Source organism: Quercus robur, chromosome 6 (genome assembly GCF_932294415.1).
Source record: "Quercus robur chromosome 6, dhQueRobu3.1, whole genome shotgun sequence".
Classification (NCBI taxonomy): domain Eukaryota; kingdom Viridiplantae; phylum Streptophyta; class Magnoliopsida; order Fagales; family Fagaceae; genus Quercus; species Quercus robur.
The window spans coordinates 11,128,153-11,141,128 of record NC_065539.1 but is presented as its reverse complement, the minus strand read 5'-3'; the positions used below and the strand labels follow the sequence as shown (position 1 = coordinate 11,141,128).

At 31.1% G+C, this 12,976-nt stretch overlaps 1 protein-coding gene across 1 annotated transcript; it reads left to right on the top strand.

Moving 5' to 3' along the window:
* The first annotated feature begins 7,383 nt into the window (after positions 1-7,383).
* On the top strand, positions 7,384-7,725 carry LOC126689846 (precursor of CEP3-like). Its single transcript, XM_050385018.1, has one exon. The coding sequence runs from the start codon at positions 7,384-7,386 to the stop codon at positions 7,723-7,725; it is 342 nt and encodes a 113-aa protein (XP_050240975.1).
* Positions 7,726-12,976: the final 5,251 nt, after the last annotated feature.

The window sequence follows — 12,976 nt, the reverse complement described above, 5'->3', positions numbered from 1 at the left end:
CTAAAATAACTAAAAATACCCTAAAACCTCTAAACTAACACCAAAAAAAAAAAAAAAAAACTCTCGAAATCTTTAAAATGACTGAAATACCCTGAAACCTTGAAATATCTAAAATGACCAAAATTTACTAAAATGAACAAAATACTCCTTAAACTCTTAAAAGGCCAAAATTTTCATTTTAGAGGATTCAGTGGCATTTTTGTCACTTTAGAGGTTTTAGGGTATTTTGGATATTTTAGAGGTTTTGAGGTTATTTTAGTAAATTTTTAGGTTTAGGGGTATTCTAGTAGTTTTGTGTGCATTTTGGTCATTCTAGTTGTTTCCAGAGTATTTTGGTCATTTTGGAGGTTTTAGGAGTTTTTTTTTACATTCACAGTACATTTTAGTCATTTTTGTGGTTCCAAGGGTATTTTGGTCATTTTAGTGGTTTTGAGGTATTTAGAAGTTTCAATGTATTTTTGCTTATTTTAGAGGTTTCGGAGGTATTTTGATTATTTTTTATGTTTCAGGAGTATTTTGGTCCTTTTAGAGGTTTAGGGGTATTTTGGTCATTTTAGAAATTTCAAGAGTATTTTGGGTCATTTTAGAAATTTTGGTAGTATTTTGGTCATTTTAGTGATTTTGGGTTTTTTTGGTCATTTAAAAAAATTTGGGGGTATTGTGGTCATTTTGAAGGTTTTAGGGGTATTTTAGACATTCGCAGTACATTTTAGTCATTTTGGTTGTTCCAATTTTTTTTTTTTTTTTTTTTTTCATTTGAGTAGTTTCGGGGTATTTTAGAGGTTTCTTGGTTTTTTAAATTTTAAGTTATTTTCAAGAGTAAAATAAAATTTATTAGTTTGGACAATTTTGTCAATTTATAAATTATTGTATCTCCACCAAAAATTTTATTAGTAAAATATAAAACTATATTGTGACTAAACAAAATAGTTTGTCACAATATTGTGTTTTAACAAAGGCAACCTAAGTCTCTCACAATAGATGGCCTATTGTGATAGTTCCTCAAAAAAAAAAAAAAAAGATGGCCTATTGTGACAAGTTAATGTCACAAGATATAGTTTTTTTTTGTCACAATAACTCATGAAATGTAAATAAAAATAATAATAATAAAGTAATTGAATTAAAGTCCCATGAGCCATGATCTCCAACTCTTTCTCGATCAGTACCCAATTACCCACTTATCACTCATCATCTCTCTCCATCCCTCTCACACACCCACTGAACCTGTAGGCCTACTGCGAACCATCTCTTTAACACCTGCAGAACCTGTAGATCCACTGCCGCTGACCATCTCTTAGCCACTTTCCAGGTATTGTCTTATTCTCTCTTCTCTCTTCTCTCATTTGTGTTTTCATTTTTTTTTTCCTTCACTTCTTGTTCGTATTAGTGTTAGTAATGTTGGCTCGCTTTTCAATTTTTTTACAAATTTCATATTAAAGTTTGCTCCAATCAGTGGGACCTTAGGTATGACTTTTCTTTTTTTGTTTTGTTTTTGTCATTAAATTAATAAATATATAATATAATAAATCAAAGATAGAGTTGGGATTTAGCTACCGTACTACATGTCTTAATTGCTAATGGTTTTTTTTTTTTTTTTGGTAATTAATGCTTATGGTACTACGAATATGTGCTTCATTCCAACTTAAGCCTAGACAAGTCACTGAATCCTTCTGCTTATATATTTCATTGACTCTGAAAAAACAATTGCTTATATATTTGACAATTGCACCCCAAAAAAAAGAAAAAAAAGTTGTTTGACAGGGTCATTTAAAACGTGTTTGGGTCCTTTAAAATGTGTTTGTATTCATCACTGTGTGGAAATTTCAAGAAACTCCAGAATTTGATAACTATTTATAAAAAAAGGCACAATTTTTTGACTAAAGTTTCTGCCTTTGTACTATCTAAAACCCTTAATGTAAATGTTGGGGAAAATTTTTTAAATCCCCTTAATGTCTATGTGTGAAAATGAGTGACTATTAAGTAATAGCAATATTATGGAAACAAAAAAAATTCTAGCAAATACCACATAAACACATCCACCAAAGAATACCAAATTTTACGTGAAATACCCTAGTGTGGAGGGAAAAATCACGGGACAACTCTGAAAAATATTCATTGTGAAATAGAAATTACAACTCTCAAGTTTGTGCTAAACTTGAGTCCACAATAAATTGGATATATGACAAATAATCTCAAGGATAAATACAATCTCACCACAAAATCAATAGCCAAATCTTCCTTTGAATACTCTCACTCTCCCTAATTGTAGCACTCAAAAACTCCAAGAAAACTCTACCAATTTTTCTTCCTTATGTGTGTAGCTTGAGCAAAGAAAAATGTCACATTTTTCTTTTTCACTCTCTCATATTCTCACTGTGTATCTCTATATTTCTTCATTCAGACTGCACCTCAAATGGCTGAATATCTCTATGTGTTTCTTGCTTGCTCTGTGGAACTCACAATACTTCAGCTCTCTCTCTCTCACAGTGTGTTTCTTCTCACACTCTGGCCAAGTGGCCTTTGTTTGCTTCAGCCAAAAACCAACGTGTCCCACCTCAAGTCATGTCTCATTTAATGAAGGCTGACTTTTCTACAAGCTTGCAAGACAAGCTCATTTAGAGCTTTGATAAGGTGTGGGCTGGACCCATGGTGCTATGATGCACCTAACAATAAATATATAGTTTGACTATTGGCAGGAAAAGCATTCCATAGCTGACCTGGGCAGTACTCTTCCAATTGTCTTTGTGTGCACTATTAAGGTAGTAATTGGATACATCCTCTTTTTATATGGATTCCCCTAATTAATTCACACTTACATGAGGATCTAAAATAGTGACATACTAATATTGCAGGGGATTATAAGCTCAAAATTTATACATTATTTATTTTTTATTTTTTTTTTTATGAAATTTATACATTATAAGAGCTTGGCATTGACATCTGCACCATTTTTCAGCTATAGCTAAATCTCATTCTTGCCGTTACCTTCATCTTGACTATCTCAATTTGGTATGATCATGTTTCTCTCAAAATTAATTTTATTAAAGAAATCATTTTCATGGTGTTAAAACTTTGTTACTACATGTGTATTAATTCTATAAAATAAGTCATTTTTATGGTGTTACAACTTTGTTCCTAGATGTGTAAAATATAATCGAAAGTCTCAAATAAATTAATTAACTAGAGCATTGTATAGTAACTAGTATATAATTTTATTTTAATTTGTTTGAAATCCACGTATGCGCTGGGGTTGGGATACTCAGTAGTTATTATAAGACCTTATGATGCTTGGCATTGGCTTATTTACCTTGACATTTTTTTTTTTAATAATGGGTATGTCTGAATTGAAAATCTTGTGGTCCAAAAATTCCAAACTTCATCATTCATTTTCACTTCTCATTGCTTAGTCATTTGATCATTTATTATTTTAATTTTTCTTTTAAAAAATATTATATTTTTAACTTACTGTTGGGTTCTTGGAGCTACCATAGAGTTCTCTATCCTTTATTTTGTCCCACTTTTTCATTTGATGCTTGGATTTGTATTCAACTCAAAGCTATTGCTGGTATTCCTATAAAGCGGGCTAGTTTACAAGAAGTAGCAACCTTGTGAAGAAAGTTGGGTTATACTTGGTAAGTAGTTCACTTCTATTGCATCTATGAACTATCATTTAGCTTTTTAATAATCTTATTAGTTGTTTTAATTGTTACAACATGAAATATTAATGCATGTAAACTCTCTTGTTGATAATACTTGAATGATGGAAAATTCTCTAGAATAACTTACTAAATTCAATTGTTAGAGAACTTGTTTAACTCATTGACCCACTTCTTCTCAAGTAAAAAAGTGTTTGTTGAAATTATGATAGGAACATAAAAATGGATAAAATAAAGTTGGATGCATGAACAAAATAAAGAAGATAATTGTGATGAGGTATATCAAGAAAGTGAATTTATTAGGGTTAATGTAATAATTCAACAAGAAAATGATGAAGACTCAACTCTGTTACGTAGAGATGATGTGACAGCAATAAATTTGGGGGCCTTAATAGTTGTTGATGATATATATGTACAACTTGATGAAAGTATGTTCATCAATGATGACTTGTCTAATGAGGAATGAGATACAAACTCCAACCATGAAGAAGAAATATATAGTGATGATGATGTTTTAAGCTCAAATCAGGAAAAAGATTTATCTAGCAATGATGAATCTATTGGAGATCTTTGGGATGAAGATTAAGTTGAGTTTTGATGCAAGTTAAGTTTTGTTAAATACATAAAGATTTCATATCTTCTTAGCTATGGTATTTTTGAAAAATAAAAATGTTAAAGTTTTATTTGGATATTAAAACTATTTTGTATGCATTTTTGTCATTTACTTTAGTTGACCTTTACATTTGTTTATTCTTTTATTTCAGGTTAAAATGTCGCATGCCTTGGGCTATTGGTGATTTTGAGGGGAGATACATTTCATTGCAAGCTTGGTTGTATATCTTCTTGAAGAATTTATTATTATTTGATTTGTATTTGAGATGGTAGATTTGAATTTAAATTATGTATATGATATTGAACTTGGGTATTGTTTTTCCTTATTAGTAGTTATTGATTGAGCCATTGTTAAGCTTACATGAGTATTTGTGATTGAAGATTTGTGATGTGTGGGATTGTGGTTTATGATTTTTTTTTATTTCTCATTAGGTACCCATGTAAATTTCAGAATGTAAAATTTTAAAGAAAAAAAAATGTAAAATATTATTAGCGACGACATTGTCATCACTAATATTTTATCATATCATTAATATTTTATCATATCATTAGTGATGACAAACAATATCATCGCTAATATGAAATTTTTAGTGATGACATGTTTGTGGTCACTTATATATCGTTATCTGTGATGACAACAAGCGTTGTCGCTAGTAAAAATATATCAATGACCACAAACATGTCGTCATTAATAATAATCTATTAGCGACGACAAAAAAATTTGTCACTACTAATGAGATAGTAGCGACGACATTTCATCTTGGGGTCTCGAGTTATTTATGACGACAACTGTCACTATTAGCAACAACTTTGTTGTCGTTAATAGTATTGTATTTGCGACGACATTAATATCATCGCTAAAAAACTTTTTTGTAACCAAATTCGTTTAACGAAAGTTAGCGACGACATCATTTAAAGCATTAGTGACGACTATATGCCGTCGCTAAAGACCAAATTTCTTGTAGTATAGCCACCTACAACAGTTTATTTTACTAAGCTTCTCAGGATTTGGCTTTTGTATAGTACATATATAGGAATTGTTTTAGACTGTGGTGTATCAGTCGGGTCCCAATAGTGTGAGTTCTGCACTTTGTGTCTGCACATGCTTCCCTCTTGTGAAAGGAGGCTCTTTCTAAAACCTAACAAATAGGGTTAGTTGTATTAAGCCATGTGCCGACTCATGTGATCGAAGAGTCAAAGAAAGTCGAGCCGCTAGATTGGGAATTAAAAGTCTGCAAAGTACAAAAATATATAATGGGGTTCATCAGAGTTCGGAGGCATGTATGTGGCTGGAAAGCTGACCTTGTCTCGCTAAAAATCTTAACATCTTGAGTGAAGCACGCACATTTTTTGTTTAAAACGAGAATAGTGGGGGCTAACACCCAACTTGCCATCCACAAAAGTTTTAGTGATTATATATGGGTTTTGTCAAGGAATATACTAAGAGCATAAATTAAGGTGTTTTATGTGAGAAATGATGGTATAAATATGTAGAAAATAAGATGAATTAATATTACCATGCAAAACTTTGATCTTATTAATAAACAAGACTTCAAAACAATTTTTGCACACACCAGGTTATAAATATTGCATTTTTTTTTTATTCTTCTTTTTTTTAATAAATTTTTTGATCAGTGTAAATAAGAGAATTTGACCTAAACAAATCACCTTAAAAAGGATGCGTGACACTTGACTATACAAATACCGGCTCAACTGCTTTAACAATCATTACCTTATTTATAAAGTAGAGAAATTAAACCCTATAATATTGGTATCCATGAGAATTATCCTTGGATGTTCTGCTAGCTCTGTACTACACTTGTATTGTTAAAATGAGTGCAAATGAACGGTTTGCACGGGGCCATGCACACTTTTGACAGGACATCCTAACCTAAGGTATGCAATATACAATCTAGCCATATGAGAGAAAGATTTGAAATTTATATTAATTATAACTTAAAAAACGTTTCCCACTGGTATGGAATTCCAACATATAGTGGCGGCTCCATGAATTTTGTTTAGGGGGTCATTAAAAAATTTTAATAAAAAAGAACTTGAATATATTGAATTATCGATAAAATAAAATTAATACATGAAGTTTTATAATTTTCTTCTACAAGTTTTCAAATTTTAAATTGTTATATGATAGTTCATTATGAGTATCTATGCCCAATGTGGGTAGCTATGACTATAAAGCTATGACTATTTTATTTTGTTAAATCTATCTAACATTTTTATTTTTATGCAGTTGTTATTATCTATTTGTTATTGTTTTTATAAAATATTTTAAACTAAATAACTAAACTAAACTCATTAGCTTTGTATTAATTATTGAGTCACACAACCACACTCCTTCATATATAAACTTATACACTTTGTGTCTACTTAACGAGCCAAATGCTTGGATAATCACTAACTTTACAATTTTTTTCTTAAATTTCACTAATTTTATATAAAAAAAAAAGTTATTATAACATGATAACAATACACACATATGTAACAAATCATCTCTATTTCCTAATTATTAAATTATATAAATTTATATTGTACACACAAATGTCCACACACATCATAATTCACACAAATAGCATTATAACAAAAAGTAATACACACTATCAATATTAGACATACTCACACACATTATATAAATTTATAAAAAAGAGTGATACTTACAATTCACAAACACTTACTCTTTATTTTTAGAGTTAGAAATACTTGTAATAAAGATATGCAAAATTTAAGTCAGGATGTATAAAAATATTTTTAAAAATAAATTAAAGTATTAAACTAACAAAAATAAATAATTATTTTATATATATAATTTTTTTTTTTTTGGAAGTCAGGGAATTCATTTGAACCCCTTGAATATAGAATAGCGCCGCCCCTTCCAACATGGACTGGCATTTCTATAAATACATCCTCAGGTGGAAGGGCTTATGCAACACATGCTTAGTTGAGTCAAGATCTAAGAAAATTTCTTGCTTACTTAGCTGATTCTAAAGCACTAAGCAAGTTACTTGACTAGCTGTTTTAAGCTCAAGGAAACTTCTTTGCTCTTGCTTAGCTGATTTAATTAAAACTCCCTCTTCTCAATCTCTCTCAAGTCTAAACCAAAATGGCCCAAAGCAAGTTAATCTCTGCTTTTCTTTTCCTGGTTTTCATTCTCTCCCAACAAATTCAGTCCATCGAGGGAAGGCATTTGCGTGAAGGGAAGAAGAGTAATGAATCCCAAACCCTCCAAACTCAAACTAAAATCTATGAAACAGAATCTATCATTCATGGCGATGTGTTGCATGGTGATGACAAATCAAACGAAGAGATTACTAGCGAGTCTACTCCTACACCACCAACCGTCAGAGAATCTCAGCTGCCTCCTCCTCCCAATCGTGGCGTCGATGACTTCAGACCCACAGCTCCAGGTCACAGCCCTGGTGCTGGGCATTCCATTCAAAACTAAGGCTACTAATGTCCTAGACTTCCTGCATGTTCATGCATATATATATAATTTCTCATTCCATGCACGTTCAGTCTGTTTCTCATTCCTGTATTAATGGCCTTGGTTGTGTCAAGGAAAATAAATAAAAGTTTGCATTTATAATCTACCCTCTATTTATGGAATCAAAATTATTATATATGGCTTCGGATTTTTATTCATCCTAGAACGAGTGGGGTTCGTAACTTTATTGATGTGAATGTGAATACATAAATAGGGCACCATTAAAAAGGTGGCAAATGAAACTAATGGTGGAAAATTAATTCTAGAAACTACTAGTGACCAACTCAACATCCAAACCATCCAGTTTATATATCCAAGTTCAGCAACTAAAGGGAAACAGATTGAGCATAAAAATTTTCTAACCGACCTTCATTTTTTTGCTTTTCTGTTTATACAAGTTTATTTCTCTAAAAAAAAGTTTCCTAGGCGAAACTTTGTTTTACATGACCCAACCTGGTGGTGGGCCACCCATATATATAGCTATGGAGAATTACCAAGCGTACGACGTGCGTAATTATTTGTGAAATCACTATTACTGAAGCAACCATATACGTTGTAGTTGAGAAGCACCCACCATGCTAATCAATTACTCTTTGATATTCCCCATGATCTACCACAAAATTTGCACATTTACATTAGACCTAATGCTTTCCAGTCAATAGCCTTATAACTCACACTTCTTAATGGTCTCTGGTTAGGATTTCAAATTTCTCATTTTCTATAACAACTACCAAATTTTGAAAAAAAAATTCATCTTAAAAATCACATTTATACTACTCTATAAAATTTTATTTCTTAAATTTAACTTTGTATTACATCATTTAAAATTTTAAATAACATAACATAAATACATTTTTTAATTTATAATTATTTAATATGAACTATGAAATGAGAAATATTTTCCATCAGCTGTATCCAAAATCGTGGCCCCAAAGAAGCCCAAAGATTCCATTGGCTAACGCTTTCAATAAGGAAAGCATTTAACTTGCTGTACACTAGTCTCTGAAAGCAAGCGATATACCTTCATAAAATGATAATGATCGCTTCATTCATATGATGATTTCTCTGGTTAGACTTTAGATATGTCATGTCAAGATCACTTGTTTACCCTTTCTTATTTGTTAGCCTAATTTAAGGTGCAGTTTCAGCAATTGCATAAAGTTACAAACTTCAAAAAAATAAAAACTACAAATCAAAAGTATAAGTTTTTTTTTTCCTAATTGATGTGAACTGGAGTACAACTATATTTGTTCAATCATGTCATGATTGAAAATCATTACATAATTTGAAGTAGAAGGTAGAAATTAATGACATGATTTTTTTTTTTTTTTTTCTACCCAAAAAAATCATGTCATTAATTTCTACCTTCTACTTCAAATTATGTAATGATATTATTTTAAAAGAAAATGTTAATGGGTGTTCTTAAAGTACTGGTTAAAAATCCAATTAAAGAAAGTTTTTATGGAAAAAAAAAAAAAAACAATTAATACTTTAACAACTTTTTTCATTTTTCATAAAAGTAATGTCTAAACTTTTCTAAAATGAATTGTAACAATCTCTCTCACAGTTACCTAGGCAATAACAAGTACCTAAGATGCTTTCCTTCAAACCTTGCAATAACTTTCACCTAGACTAAATCTTTTCAATCCAAGGTTTCTACTTTCTATTGCTATGACATGCTCTCTTCCAAGTTCCATGAGCCGAGATTTTGCACGCCATCTGACTTCTTATTACATCGTCAATTCCTTGTGAGAGACTGACATGAACATGTTTGTCTTAAATTCCTAGTGGTAGAAATGCTATGGTCAGAGGTTTTGTCTCCCTGCCGACCATATTACTATTTACGCTTAAACGTTCAATGAAATACTTGATAGATTCATTGAAGTTTTATGGAAATCAACAAGACGTATAGCTTTGGCTAGCTATGACAGTCGTAGACAAAAAGTAGTATAGGTGCATTAACCGCGCAATAAATTAAAACTAGTCGTAGTGAATGATTACAGAAGATCTTGAAACGATTGGGATTCGAAGATACCATGAAGATTCTCTGCCTTTCCGCCATTGTCGCTATCGCACAATGACCATTGCACCTTCTTGTTGCATTTTTATAATAAAATAACTAGTAACCACTACGGATCCACGAACGTTAATGCTCAATCTCGTGCACTACAGCCTAGCACAACAGAATCAATTTCCCTTTGTTCTCTATTGTAGTACTATAAAACATATTGCTCAAAAAAAAAAAAAAAAGTACTATAAAACATAAATAAATGATTATCACTGTATTTAATTTAAAGGCTAATGCTATCACAATAATTTTAAACAGTAAGCTATTATTATAAAATTAATTTATTACTCATCAGTTAAAATAAAAAAAATATTATTATCTAAAAATTTATTATAAAAATATTATAAACATAAAAAAAAAAAATTATTTTAAATATTTAATATACTTCAGGCGAGAAAAGGTTCCCTAGTATGAGGAGGCAACCACGCAGCAACTTTCTGGAAGATTTTCCATTTTGAATTTTATTCTAGATGGAGAGAGGACTGGAGTGGATTTAGGCCAAGCATTTTGGGTGCCTCCATCATTGCTTTGATTTGACATATTCGACTAAAAATTAATAGTAATAACGTAATTATTTTGTGACAAAGGCTAGTGGTGGGGCCTCCTTTGAGTTTGGTGGCTGTGGTGCTTTTGACTTTGACTTTTTTTGATTCTTGACCATGATTTTCTAATTAAAACAATGGCAACTACACAGTTCGAAAAAGGTATGGATCCATTGACACAAAGGGTCGATGCATCTTTCCTAACACAAGGATTTATTATTATTATTATTATTATTAGGGATTTATTAACGTCAGTCTTTAAAACATTTATTAGTAAATTATTTTAGAAAATTTTTTATGAAAATATAAAAAAAGTAATTCATTGTTTTAATAGTTTTTTTAATTTTCTATAAAAAAAATTTCAAAATGGATAATTAATGTGTACTCTAAATATACACATTAACCGAACCCTTATTATTTGTTGAAGACTCTAAAATTAAAATAATAATAATAGAAGTAATAGAATAATATTTATTAATTAAGAAAGTAATAGAAAATATAATTTCAAACAATATAGAATAAAGGAAAAGAGCCGATTCTAATTAATTTGTTAACAATTCAAAAACAACTCCAAAATTTTGAAACTAAGTCTTGTTGTTGTTCTATTATTATTATTATTATAAAAAGGGTAAGAGGGCAACCATTTGTGGCAACTGTAACCTAATTGCAAAGGAACCAATATCTAATGAGTTTAGATGAGCCCATCAGGAAGTGATTGAAGTGGGGAAATCGGATAGTGCTGATGAACTATCAAGAGATCTTGGTCCTAGTTTGAAATCGACGAAGAGACATTCACAAAATTATGAATGCTTATATCTGATGTATTGATAGGGACGTGACAGAGTAAGAAAATTTTCTTAAGGGGTCAGTGAATATATTTTTGTGTAATTTTTAGATTTATTACCAAATGTAAAAGAAAATTAATGAAAAATTTCAAAAACTAAATGGGGCCATGGCCCCCCTTGACACCCCCTTAACTCTGCCTCATACGTTTACAATCTAAGCAACAATAATATAAGTCTACAGCCATACAAATACTCCCATTGAAGGAGAGATTGTGTTCCTAATAACATTTTCATTCACCCACATTTTCTCTGTAATTAAACAACTATACACCATCCAAATTGCAATAAACAATAAAGTTTAAATAAAACCCACCCAAGAAAACCAAGTTCTAGATGTATCCCCGTCCGATGTTTCTTATCCATGCATGAACCCAAAAATAAAGTAAATTCAATATTTTAATCATAGAAAATGCCCAACCTTTTTTTACTATTTTTTTTTAGGATAAACGGCAGAACCTTTTTTTTACTTTAATTTTGTATTGAATTTGAGATGTATTTGTCATTTTCTCTGCCCAAAGTACACAAAAGTTGAAATTGTTGCATGCTTGGCAGGTAGGTTTCCAACATTTAGTTGGAGAAGACTCCTACTTCTATATTGATTTATACATGCCTATACATTTTCTACCTTCTAAAAAAAAGCCCCGCCTTTGAGAAATCAACTTATACTAATTTGCTTGTTAAATATTAGTTACGATATATTCCATGTTAAATATGTTTGAATAGATGCAGAAGAGAGAAGCATAAAATAAGAACACAAGAATACAAGGGTTATATGGTTTAGCCTTACGACCTACGTCTACAGAAAAAACCCTTTAGGGTTACATTTTTATTATATAAGAGTGTAGTACAAAACCTGTGTTACAATGAACCATAACATAAGTATATATAGTATACTAAACCCTAAACTAATAGACTTCTAGTATAAGTAAGAGATTTGGCTTGCACACAAAGTAGAATTAGGTTTGGGCCTATGCTAATGGGCTAATATATCTTTAACACCCTCTCTCAAACTCAAGACGAAAGTTTGAGAATTGATTAAGTTGAGAAGATCATCTCTTGAATGAAGTTTGGCTCTATGACGGTGATTTGAGGAAGGCAATAGTCTTGCAATGTTAATGTGACTTCTAACGATGGCATGACTATAGTGGAGAGTTTTGATGGCAGTAATGAGAAGTCAAAGAAGATGAACGCAGCAAAGAAACATCGAGGAAGACAAAGATTGCTTTTAAATACACTGTAAGGACAGAAAACCATGGCCACAAGAAGGTGGCTCTGATACCATGTTAAATATTAGTTATGATATATTCCATGTTTAATATGTTTGAATAGATGCGGAAGAGGGAAGCATAAAATAGGAACACGACGGTTACGTGGTTCAGCCTTATGACCTACATCCGCGAAGAAAACCCTTAAGGGCTACATCTTTATTATATAAGAGTGTAGTACAAAACCTGTGTTATAATGAACCATAACATGGGTATCTATAGTAGACTAAACCTTAGATTAATAGACTTATCGTACAAGTAAGAGATTTGGCTTGCACACAGAGTAGAATTAGGCTTGGGCTTATACTAATGGGCTAATATATCTCTAACACTGCTAATGTAAGAAACAAGATCCAATTATTGTTGGCTTGTGGTGACTTTGATTACCAAAAGAGAGTAGAGATGAAGATAATGGAAAAGAGCAATATAACCTAAATGGACCTAAACAAAAGTGTGAGAGATTTGTAAAAGGACAAGAGACAATGAGACAGT